We start from the raw sequence: 12,239 nt of genomic DNA on the forward strand, positions 1-12,239 counted from the left end.
ACAGATCAATTTCTGCAATTCTAGGTTCTGGTTCTGTGACCTATAACGGTGCAATTCTTCCTGACTGAAAAACTTTTTTTCCAAAAAAAGAAAACTTTTGTCTTGTGTGACCTGTGTGGCAGAGACAGAAGGCTGATGGGTCTTTCTTTGTGCATGCTGTAGGAAGGGAACAATAGGAAGAGTAGTGACATATTAACAGTTCCCTAATGAGTCTCCCCAAACTTTCTGCCATAACTGACAACATGACACCGGGGCAAGGGAGCATGGGACAATATGTGCAACTTCTGAACCACACAGGAACCATCAGAGATTACGGCATGTGGCCTGGTATATATAGTTCTGCAGCCGCAGGCAGTTATACCTTCAACTGTAACCTTACTAGTGAGGTAGCAACAGTACCTCTTGGGCTAGGCCACACGGGAAGATTTCAGGGAGATTAGTTGCCTGGTGCCATTCAGGGAGATTAGTCGCCTCAAAGACGCTGCGATTAGTCGCCAGACGACCAATCTCCCTGAATCTTCCCGTGTGGCCCGAGAGCCCAAATCAACATGGCCCTAGAACCTCCAAGGGCACAAGTAATGTATATTGCAAAAGCTAAAGAAATGCATTATTAAAAGGGACAGGTCACAAAGCTGATGCAGAAGAAGAATGATATAGGTGGATAGAAGGGATGGCAGTAGATTTTTTAACTTTCTGTCAGAAGGGACCAGTACCTCGGGCCACAATTTCAACGTGGCCGAGTCCAAAAATTCAAGCTCGTCTAAATGTGAGCATACACGGACCCATATAAGCTAACAACTTAATGTAAATTGTCATCTTACTGGCCCATGTATGCACGATGGTCTGTCAATGTGCTAGAAGTATTAAAATTGGCCAAGAACTGCATTGGACTGTTGTCCTCTTCAAAGGGGTTAGCACAAGTCACTGTTGGGATCTGATTATTGGTGGAGTACAAACAATTTGATCTTTCTGACTACACCCAGCTCCTAGTAGCGAGCAGATCTTTTAACATACAGCTTAAGCCCATGATGGAGCAAACACCTGATAGGACCATACACATTGCTGGACTGCTATTCATCTGACTACAGTGTCAGACCCTGTTAAAATCCCTGTTTTCAAATCCTGCTTGGTGCCCCATCGACCCTCTCGAGCAACTAAATAAAGCTTTTGGAGCCATCATTCGGGCAAGAGCATACAGCAACAGGGAATAAGATACCACTGATTTACCTCATGGATGGGACCTGAACGTTGCACTGGCTATGTGAGTAATCCCTAGTACTTGTGCCTAGGAATCATCCTATAACGAATGATTGAAATGCACCTCAAGGGTGGGATCTGGGTGCAGAACTGCCAGTGAGTCCTCTCTAGTATTTGTGCTTGGGTATTGTCCAGTAATAAGAGACTGGAGTGTACCTCATGGGTGGCACTGGCTTTTGAGGTTTTCCTAGTAATTACTTCTTTGCAAATCCTGATTTTATTGACCTCCAGAATGTTAGAACATATCAAATCAGAACCTTCTCTGTCCAAGGGAAGTGCCAAAATGAAACCTGTTGAAGTTGTTCCTCAGATTAATAAAGGCGGCCAGATTTAAGATGCTGCTATCGATCCTTTAGACCTTATCTCCAGGTGTTTTGGGCTTTCTAACAGGCCTCCCTGATTGATATCTGGCCCAAAATCGGGCAGATATTGATCAGGCAGGTTTGATCATCCCTTGCCATCAAGGACCACATTGGCTAGTGGATGTGGTCCTTGTCCTGTTGACGCCTCATGCCATAGTTGTAATCTGATTGATTGCCATAGGGCTGAACGATTGGATTAGCCTGATATCTCCCTGCCTTTGGTGGACATATTGGGAAAAGATCTGCCCGTTTGGTAACCTTAGAAACAACTAAATTGATATAGGACAAAATGATATAGGAGATATAGGAGAACCCTTAACAAATTGCATCCATAACTTGCCCAAAGTCACAAGGAAGCCCAGGTGCTCAATCCTAAACCTTCAGCTAAGGGAGTGTAATCAACCGCGAACCCGGTCTCTCCCCTCTATCGTGAAGAACAAGTATGGGCCGTGTGATGACACACAGGAAGCAATTAGATTATACACTATATGAGTAATTGCAAAAAGCTCTCCAAAACCCAATATATCTTAGCAATGTGCTGAGTAAGCAGCCGCTACTATATTGATCATCCTTTGGTATGTCAGCACAGGAAGTGTGCATCATTCTGTCTGTTTGGATCAGTCCTTATTTTACATAATATCTGATTTCCCGCATTTGCCCCAAGTTGTATTTACAGCTGGATTTCTGCCTGGAATGAAACCGGTTGGGTGACTGTTAATTATAGTCAGCTCATTTCCATATATTTTCCTGTTTGGGAATCAGAGAAGATGGGTTCTAAGTAATCCTTATTGATCGTAAATTAGTTTTAAGTAAAATATGTTAAATTTTATAAGAAGACAGATGATTCTGTGCTTGATCAATATGTTGTTGCTTATTAAAAAACAAATGCACCACAATCCCTTAAATTGTCTTTTGGATCCAAATTTTGCTCTTGTGCTCATAAATAAGCCCTAAAGACTTATGCATGTCATACGGGGGTGTGTCAGAGGAAGCTTATCCAAAAAATAGGCTACCCCCTTCTTTTGTTTATATTAAGAGACATGTAGGATAAATGAACCCCCCCCCAAAAAAAATTTTTTGTAGGCAATAATGTATACTATATGGTGCTAGGTTTACTTTGTGCTGTCATTTAATATTGTCTTCAAAATTAGCCCCTTTATTTGAGCTCCCCATAGATGTTCTCTGGTCCCTGTTTCAAATGAAGAGTGGACTTGTCCTAACGGTCCCTGCCAAAAGAACAGTAGGTGGGGGATAGCCAATCACAGCCCTGCAGTCACACAAAGACTGGCTTCAATTCCCAGCCTAGCTGCTGATTGGTTCCTATCCTACAGTGCAGTTTGCTGAGTGCTGCCAGCTCCCCTGTACAGCCTGGGAATGGAGGAAGCGGGAAGTGGAAGAGATGGGTGGGACTAGTAGGATTTTTGCAGCCATTTTCAATAAACACAACTTTTTAAAGCACATTTCTATATCTAAAAGAGTTTAATGCACTGGTACATTCGGTACCAGGTTTGGCTATATAAGGTGCACTGGGTGACTAGGGACCAGTGTCCTAAGAGGTATGAAAGCACGCTGGTCCTGAGCACGTTGTGCCATGATGATGGGGGTGTGCATGTTTTGATGCTGTGGTATCATGTCAGTACCCATTCACCTTTTTTAGTTTAAATTCCAATTTCCTGAATGGTACAGATGCTCAAGCTTGCCCAAATCCTGCCCAAGGCTTTTCCATTGGGATCTCCTGGTTCTGACTTTCGCCCATGCTTTCTAAATGTCTATATATTATAACAAATTAAATGTTCCTCACCTGATGTCTTGGTCTCTGTAAAAAATTGAACACAGACTCTGTATGTGAACAGCCATTGCCTGATGAGCACCCTTACAGCTTCTGTAGCCCATGTATGGGATCAGCTGTGTCTTAGGATCAAATGAACGTTTGTTAACAGGTGCACAAATATGGTGGCTCAACCATCTGAAGACACAAAGTTGTTTCACCTACTACATCTACCGCAGAAGATTATGAAAATATCATTGACTACATTTAAAATGAATTTGACTGAGGTGAAGCCTCTTCTTTTTCTGGCTCTAAAAGTGATGAGCTGAAGTAAATAAATTCCACTGTCCCACACAAAAATCAAATCCACAACCCCCCCCCCCCCAACCAGAGGTTCCTGTCTTAACAGACCCCACGAAAAGAAGATCTGATACAATTCTAAGAAGATCGTTCATGGCTGCAGCTCCTTTATGCCAAGCTTCTATTACTTCAATATCGGTCTCTAGAACAATGAAGTTTTGGACCAACAATCTTGAAGACAACACTTAAGCTGGCCATAGACGCAAAGATCTCATCGTACGAATCGAGGATTCGTATGATTTTCGGAACGTGTGTGCTGTCAGCTGCGGGTAATATCTCTGCGTGTATTGCCGATCGTACGATTTTCAGTAGGTCACTAGCTTTGTCTATTGTACGATTGCTGTCAGGGGCAGAACATCGGCTGATCTGTTCTTTAACTACTTTATTTGGTCGGAATGGTAAGACTTTGATCTGAATGGTTAGTGGCAGGTCGGGAGATGGGAAAGTCCGATCGTACATTGATTCGTACGATTGGATCTTTGCGTCTGTGGCCAGCTTTAGTCAGTAATCTCATTAGCAGATATCTGATACACTCTCTGATACACTCTCTCCTGCACTTAGCCACCTATTTAACCTTTCACTCTCTACTGGTACTTTTCCATCATTATACAAACAAGCACTAATCACTCCTATCCTCAAAACACCTTCCCTTGATCCCAGCTCTCCCACTAACTATCGTCCGGTTTCCCTTCTTCCATTCGCATCCAAATTACTAGAAAGGCTTGTTTACAAACGCCTGATCCAGCATCTCACTCACAACTCCCTTCTCGACCCCCTGCAATCTGGCTTCCGCCCATCACACTCAACTGAAACTGCACTCACCAAAGTAACCAATGATCTTCTACTGGCAAAGTCTAAAGGTCATTATTCCATTCTAATCCTTCTAGATCTCTCTGCAGCCTTTGACACAGTTGACCACACACTCCTCCTAGACATTCTATACTCAGCTGCATTCGGGACACTGCTCTTTCATGGTTTACATCTTATCTGTCTGACCGTTCCTTCAAAGTTTCCTTCTCTAACTCTACTTCTACTACTTTCCCACTCTCTGTTGGAGTTCCTTAAGGCTCTGTTCTAGGCCCCCTGCTGTTCTCGCTCTATAAAACTTCGCTAGGAAAACGTATTCAGTCGTTTGGACTTCAGTATCACCTTTATGCTGATGACACCCAACTCTACTTGTCTACTCCTGATCTTTCTAATTCTGTCCTTTCCCAAGTTAGACTGTCTCTCTGCTGTCTCCTTCTGGATGTCACAGCGCCACCTGAAACTGAACCTTTCAAAACAGAACTCATTATATTTCCTCCAAGATCTTCCCCTGTCCCTCAGATATCACTCACAGTAAACAACACCACCTTTAGTTTCACCACACAGGCTGCCTAGGAGTTATCCTAGACTCGTATCTGTCTTTTTCACCACACATATAAATGCTTGCAAAATCTTGCCGTATTCAACTGTGCAACATTGCCCGAATACAACCATATCTCAGTTCAGAATCAACTAAAACACTGATTCAGTCTCTCATCATCTCCCGCCTTGATTACTGCAAACTACTCCTCGCAGGTATTCCAACAAGTCACCTTTCACAACTCCAATCTGTTCTAAATGCAGCCGCTAGACTCATTCATCTATCTCACCGCTCAACATCAGCTGCTCCCATATGCATGTCCCTTCACTGCCTCCCAATTTTCTCTAGAATCAAATTTAAATTACTAACACTCACTTTCAAGGCCCTTAGTAATGAAGCCCCTCCCTATATTTCATCTCTGATCTCCAAATACTCTACTTCACGCAACCTTCACTCTGCTTCTGATCTTCGCCTCACTTCTCCTCTCATCACTTCTGCCCATTCTCGTCTACAAGTCTTCTCTCAGGCTTCTGCTTTTCTCTGGAACTCTCTGCCACAAGCTGTCAGACTTTCTCCTTCTTTCCAAACTCTCAAGAGCTCCTTAAAGACCCATCTGTTTAAAGAGGCCTATTCGATGTACCTTAATTAATCAATCATTGCTGTATCAAAAATCACAATTTTTTTTTTTAAAAATCACAGAATTGTTTCTAAAATCCTAATGTCTCAATTGTACCCTAACCTTTACTTTGTAAACTCTAATTTATAGGCCCCTCTAATCCTATTGTACTCTGTAACCCTTGTTTGTTATCCTCCATTTATTCCCTGTTTGTTATAACTAAGGTAAAGCACTGCGTATCTTGTCGGCACTATATAAATAAATGATGAAGATGATTTCAATGAAATGGAGTGTTCACCTGCACAAATCTGCCTGCCTGCTCCTTTAATTGAGAGAGTAATCAGAAAAGAGGAAGAAGTTAGGGGACTAGAAATCAGACCAACATAGCCTAGAGGTCATGGAGCCCAGTCACTGAGTCTTCCACAGGAAACACTACTTTCCAGAGCTCGGCAGACTCAGACTCTCTCCAACTCCTGAACTCTCAATGTTGTAGTAAAGAACTTAATGCAGGAAGTTACACAAACCCTTCTCACGTCCAGAACTTTCCCACATTACTATTGATTTTAGAACAACTGTTCCAACTGGTGGGTAAACCAACAGGCATCACCAGATTGTGCCGAGTGTCAGGAGCGCCCGTTGGCTCTCCCGTCTCTTGACATCTGCATGACGTCACACGCCTGGTCCAAAAATTGGAAATAGAAGGACTTCCAGGTCACGGGTTCAATGCGTGATTATAGGAATTGCTAGATAGTATTCCTTGGTGTTCCTAAATTGATTATTAGTGTTTTCCTGGTCTTTGGACTCTGCCTGAACCTTCTGACTTTGATCACTGCTGCCTGCCTACTGAACTTCTGACGGAACTCTGACGACGATTACTCTTGATTCCTCTGGTGATCTTGAACTTTGTCCTGAAGCTTCCTCCTTGGTCAGGACTTCCCTGACACTGAGATCCTACAGATAGGACAGTTCCTTCAAGAAGGAGTCCATAAAGGTCTACAACCATGCACCTGAAAAGTCCAAGTCTCTGTTGCTCTTTCTGCCCACAGCCAACAGTCTCTGCTCACAACTTTTTCTCAGGTAATTAAATGACTACACCTCTGTCCTGAAATCAGCCTTTGGATTGAAGTTATTTCATCCACACAACTTTGCAGCAGGACTAAGGTACAGCAATGCAGCTTTACCGGCACCAGTGTATCACCACTACAGGACAGCGACCAAGGTCGGACTAGGCCGGCGGGACACCTGGAAGAACAAAATGCTGGGCCTCAGTGACCCAGACCCTCATCTGTGACTAAAGGTGCTCCCCCTCGGCCTCCCCCAAATAGGAAAAATCAAGGTACGTGTGGTATTGTGAGTTGTCGGTGTGGAGATTTGGGCGGGAGGCTGATGGGTGGGGGCCCCTGAGATGGTGCAGCCTGTCCAGACCCCACAGTCCAATGAACAAAGTGTCCAGAACAGCAATTGTACCACCACCATGAGAAGGTAACACAGGAGCTCACCTGCACCTCCCAATATTATTCACCACAGACATAATAAACTCCAGCTTGAATTATAGCTTTATATAATGGAGGGCTTGAACCTAAGTCTCCCCTTCCCACACTCTGACTGAACGCCTCGAGCAGGAACATGAACCAGGGTTCAGACTTCATTCTAAACACACCTCAGCTATTCCATAACAGCCCTAGTTATTACCACAGAAACACACATTTTATGCAGCTCAGTGTTAAAGGTCATACTTCCGGTGTCTTAAACAGGGATTGACAACGCCCATTTCCGCCCGTTTCTTGCAACACCAGCTGCTCCTTAACGACCAATAGACGATCGTCTTTTATTCCTACCTCGCCTCGCCTTTTATCTGGAGTCTGGGCCGGGGTAGGAAGACAGACATTTCTTCAACCAATCAAAATCCAGCAGACAATGACAGAAGGCGGAGGTTGCGAAAACAAAACTCACATTGGAGAAGCTTGGTAATGCGATAGCCAATCATAAAGCGGTATCTATATACGTCAGCCATTGAGAAAGGAGGGGGTAGCGCTGAGTGGAGACTGAGGAGAGCGACTATTGGTTAGCAGCGTCGTCTCCTTTACCCCCCCTTTTTCTGTATTCCCTGTAGCTGATTGGTTTCCACGGGCTGGTGAGTGACGCGGGCGGGGCGCGGCGAGAGCAGAACGTCATGTAGGAACTAATGAGAGACCGCCCCCTCTCTTGCCCGTATTCTCAGAGCAGAGTTACGCAGTTTTGGTTGCGTGCGGCTCCTTGGCCGCGCTGTGAGCTACGTCATTGAGCAGAGAGGGAGGAGAGGATTGCGGGGAAAAAGACCGACTGGCAAATGCGGTCAGTCGGACGGAGAGTGACAAAGGGAAAGAGACCGAGCAGGAAGCGGTTACCGGACACGGGGGAAATCTCCTCATCCTACAGCCCCGCGCGAGGGATTCTGGGACAGCGTCGAGCTGAGGCGCAACGGGAACCGAATTCCGCTGATTTGTTACTGAGCCCCGGCCCTGACTCCAACCGCCCGGCTCTCTCTCTGCTGCTGAGTGTGAGGAGGAACCATGGCCTGTGCCCGGAATTAAACCCCAATTGCCCCTGATAATACCCCCTGTGGGGCAACTCCCCTTGCTCTGACCCTCTCCTGCCCCCACTGACCCCTTCTTGCCCCTGAGGCACCACCTGCCCCTCCATAATTACCCTCTGGGCACAATCTGCCCACTGACTCACCTACCTGGGCAATTTATTAGCCCTGAGACTTCCACCTGCCCCTGCTAATACCCCACTAATACCCCCTCACTAATACCCCCACTAATACCCCACTGGAGCAGTGAGCTTCCCACCCACCTCATTATCCCCCTGGGGCAACATTTCAGCTTTGCCTGTGGAACCTTTCCCTGAACCCCCATTAAGAGCAACATTTTGCAGCCCATTGGGGTAAAACCAAATCTTTACTGGGGGAACTGTCCTTCTCCCCCTCCTGAGACCACATATAAGCTGAGCTACTGGATCCTTCCTCTACAAGCTGCCCGTTACCCTCCCTGTAGTGCAGTATCATTGCTTGTAACTGCCCCTCATACTTCAAGTATTGCCCCTTCAGGCACAAGCTTTGGGCAACATCTTCACTGTTCTCTGGAAGCTGCTCTTACACTGGTCCCTCACCCATCTGTGGGCCAATCCTGGAACCTGCACCCAATATTCCCATCACAAAGAAACAGTAGCCCTGTGCCACCCTGAGCATCATCTGTGGCCCCTGCAGTGACAATCCTGTGGCCCCTGCAGTGACAATCCTGTGGCCCCTGCAGTGACAATCCTGTGGCCCCTGCAGTGACAATCCTGTGGCCCCTGCAGTGACAATCCTGTGGCCCTTGCATCTGTCACTAAGACTCTTGGCTTCAGCTTCTCTGCTACATGGCCTTCTGACCCCTTTGCTGCCATATTGTGTCTCCCCCCGACTAGAAGGAGCCCGAGGGATGGTCTATAAATAGTGACCGGCGGAGGGGACAGGTGACAATACAAAGGTGGTGGGAGAGGGACCCTTTGTGTAAGGGCTGAGAAACTTATTGTGCGTTGGGGTCTTGATGCTCTTGCCCTCCATCTGGCTTTGATCTAGAAGAGAAGGAGGTGAGGGAGGAGCCGGAGAATCATGTCGGGAAGGCCGAGAACCACTTCCTTTGCAGAAAGCTGCAAACCCGTGCAACAGCCGTCATCTTTTGGCAGCATGAAAGTCAGCCGTGAGTATCCCATCCCTTTATAACTCCCAGCAACCCTGTCGTCCCCCCAGATTGCTAGATTGTTTGAAGTAGTACAATAAAGGGAAATGTGCCTAATAAAGATGCACCGACCCCACTAAATTAGCTCAATTACACTGTCCCTAATACCGTATAGGCCTCGTGCATTTAGGAGTTATTTTTGGATTTTACGGAGCGCCACAGAGCTGCCAGTCAGGGATTAGGGATGTCAGTCAGTTGCCAATAAGGAGCTTGGCAAGGACACCCGTTCCTACGAGTCGGTGCAGGGGCTCCTGTCCAAAGCTTATTTGGGCTCTGTGGTATTCAAAACTTCATATTGGAAATCCATTGCACATGGGTAATGGGTTTTTGGTAGGTGTTTGGCACATTGGTCATTACACAGTGATGGAGACCCACAAAATATGTGAAGCTTCCAAACCGTCTCACTGGAGAATGTTGGGGCTCACTAAGCTGGAGATTGAAGCCTATAATATAAATGTATTGGCCTGGCACCTGTTTGGGGCGTTCAGTGCAGCCCCTTCTACTTAAAGTGGTTCCATGGTAAGAGCTGTGCCATGTAGAACTGAGGTTTAACTATTGTATGTATGTGTGGGACCATTCTCATTCATCCAGGTCATGGTATATCTACAGTAATAAGTCAAATCAACTGGCTATATTTTCTTTTTCCTTGAAGATGTTTCGCTAGTCATCCGACTGGCTTTTTCAGTTCGGAAATGAGAAAGCCAGTCGGATGACTAGCGAAACGTCTTCAAGGAAAAAGAAAAATACAGCAAGTCCAGTTGTTTTGACATATTACCATAGATATACCTACTGTATGGTCCCGAATGTTGGGTAGTTCAGCTTTCAATATATCCATATTAAAGTATATTAAGGTTACCAATGGTTGAACGTCATAATGATCCAGGGGCACCCAGGGCACTCACCCCAAATCTCCCCCTAACTGGCCTTCAGACTGGGCCTTCTTAGCTCATAACAAGGTTACAGATATATAGAAACATTGGGGTGTCACCCTGCTATAGTTCCAGGGGTACCCAGGGTACAAATAAGCACTCACCCCAAATCTCCCCCTAACTGACCTTCAGACTGGGCCCCCTTAGCTCATAACAAGGTTACAGATATATAGAAACATTGGGGTAACAGTCACCCTGCTATAGTTCCAGGGGTACCCAGGGTACAAATGAGCACTCACCCCAAATCTCCCCCTAACTGGCCTTCAGACTGGGCCCCCTTAGCTCATAACAAGGTTACAGATATATAGAAACATTGGGTTGTCACCCTGCTATAGTTCCAGGGGTACCCAGGGTACAAATAAGCACTCACCCCAAATCTCCCCCTAACTGGCCTTCAGGCTGGGCCCCCTTAGCTCATAACAAGGTTACAGATATATAGAAACATTGGGGTGTCACCCTGCTATAGTTCCAGGGGTACCCAGGGTACAAATAAACACTCACCCCAAATCTCCCCGTAACTGTCCTTTAGGAAGGCCCCCTATCATGTGCAAGAGGTGTGAGATACACTGCAGTACTGTGCCTTGCTGCTGCTGCAGACATTGAGGTATCTGTTGCCCATATATAATGCCCTGTATCTGTTCTGTCAGTGGGAAGTGGTGAGACAGCTTTTTCCTATTGACGTTGTGCAGAGAGATGTGGGCATGTTGATGATGTTGATGACCAGTGCCAGTCATCCAGGCTGTAGATTGAGCTACAGAAGGTCCAGCCTGGGTCTCTCACCCGTTGGTGTAGTTGGTTGGCAGGGCACCATTAGCAGACAGAGCTGTGGGTGCTGCTGTACGGTACTAAAATGGTTAAATACTACAGCAGCCCAATTAGCATGAGGATTGTCCTGGGCCGTTATCACCCCGATACCCTGCAGTAGCGCTCACAGTCGCCCCTGTCTGGGCTCAGCAGTGGTTCATACATTGCTCATGAATGTGCCGCTGTCCTCAGGAGACAGGAGTCAGCCCCACCTTAATATCCACATCCAGTTCCCACGCAGAGCTCTGAGCTCCACTTATACATGGCCTGGCTCACTATTGTCTGGCTCGGGCATGTGGCTAATGGTAGTGGGGCCCCGGGATGGAGCGGCTACTCCTCGTGCAACCACACCCTGTTTCACCTCGGCTAGACCAAAACAAGTAGCCCATGTCTCATACCCACTCTCTGTGTGGCACAGGCCTTGTTCATGGGGCATGTTGCTGCCAGTGCCCTTGGAAAGAACCATTAGCCCTGTGCTTGTGCTTCATTACAGTCTGCGTCGGCTCATGAGCCCTGCGTCTGGCACCTCTCTCCTTGCCTTCAGCCACTCAATCACAATTGCACTGAGACATCCCCAACCCTGAGCTCTGGAGAGAGGGGCTTAATGATGCAAAATCCCGTGATTTCATACTGAAATCATTCTGCTGAATTTCCACCAATAACTGAGCGTCACAACCTTCAAAATGAGGCCTGTACGGAATTATCCCCCCTCTCTCTCTGAAAAACAGGTTTGAGAATGCAAACAATTCAGCCTGAGCTTCTCTTGCGGAATTTTTATTTTTAGCTTTGTCATTTTCCCCTCCTTTCTTGCAAGGAAAAGGGGCCCTTGGATCTGGTGTGCACATTTCACTGTGGGCTTCGGGTCGCACGGAGGGGCTGCTGCTGCTTTTCACTGGAAGAAATCTCAAATGTGCTTGTGATAAAAGGAAAAGCCACAGAAGGGCGGGGGGAGGACTGGGTGCCCTGGGGAATTGCTGGGAAGATTTCAAAGCCACAAAAAAGCATATTGTCAGGCTGCGGTGTTGGGATGTATCTGT

General features: G+C 46.4%; 1 protein-coding gene across 2 annotated transcripts in view; it reads left to right on the forward strand.

The window, feature by feature from the left end:
• Positions 1–7,658: 7,658 nt before the first annotated feature.
• gsk3b.L (glycogen synthase kinase 3 beta L homeolog) overlaps positions 7,659–12,239 on the forward strand; it is a 49,734-nt gene continuing 45,153 nt past the window's right edge. Inside the window, 2 exon segments of one of the 2 annotated variants that reach the window (NM_001090283.1) lie at positions 8,800–8,940; positions 8,987–9,430. In NM_001090283.1, the coding sequence (NP_001083752.1) occupies positions 9,343–9,430 (88 nt within the window). In that variant the 5' untranslated portion in view covers positions 8,800–8,940; positions 8,987–9,342. 2 annotated transcript variants of the gene reach the window in all.

Source organism: Xenopus laevis, chromosome 2L, assembly GCF_017654675.1.
Source record: "Xenopus laevis strain J_2021 chromosome 2L, Xenopus_laevis_v10.1, whole genome shotgun sequence".
NCBI lineage: Eukaryota > Metazoa > Chordata > Amphibia > Anura > Pipidae > Xenopus > Xenopus laevis.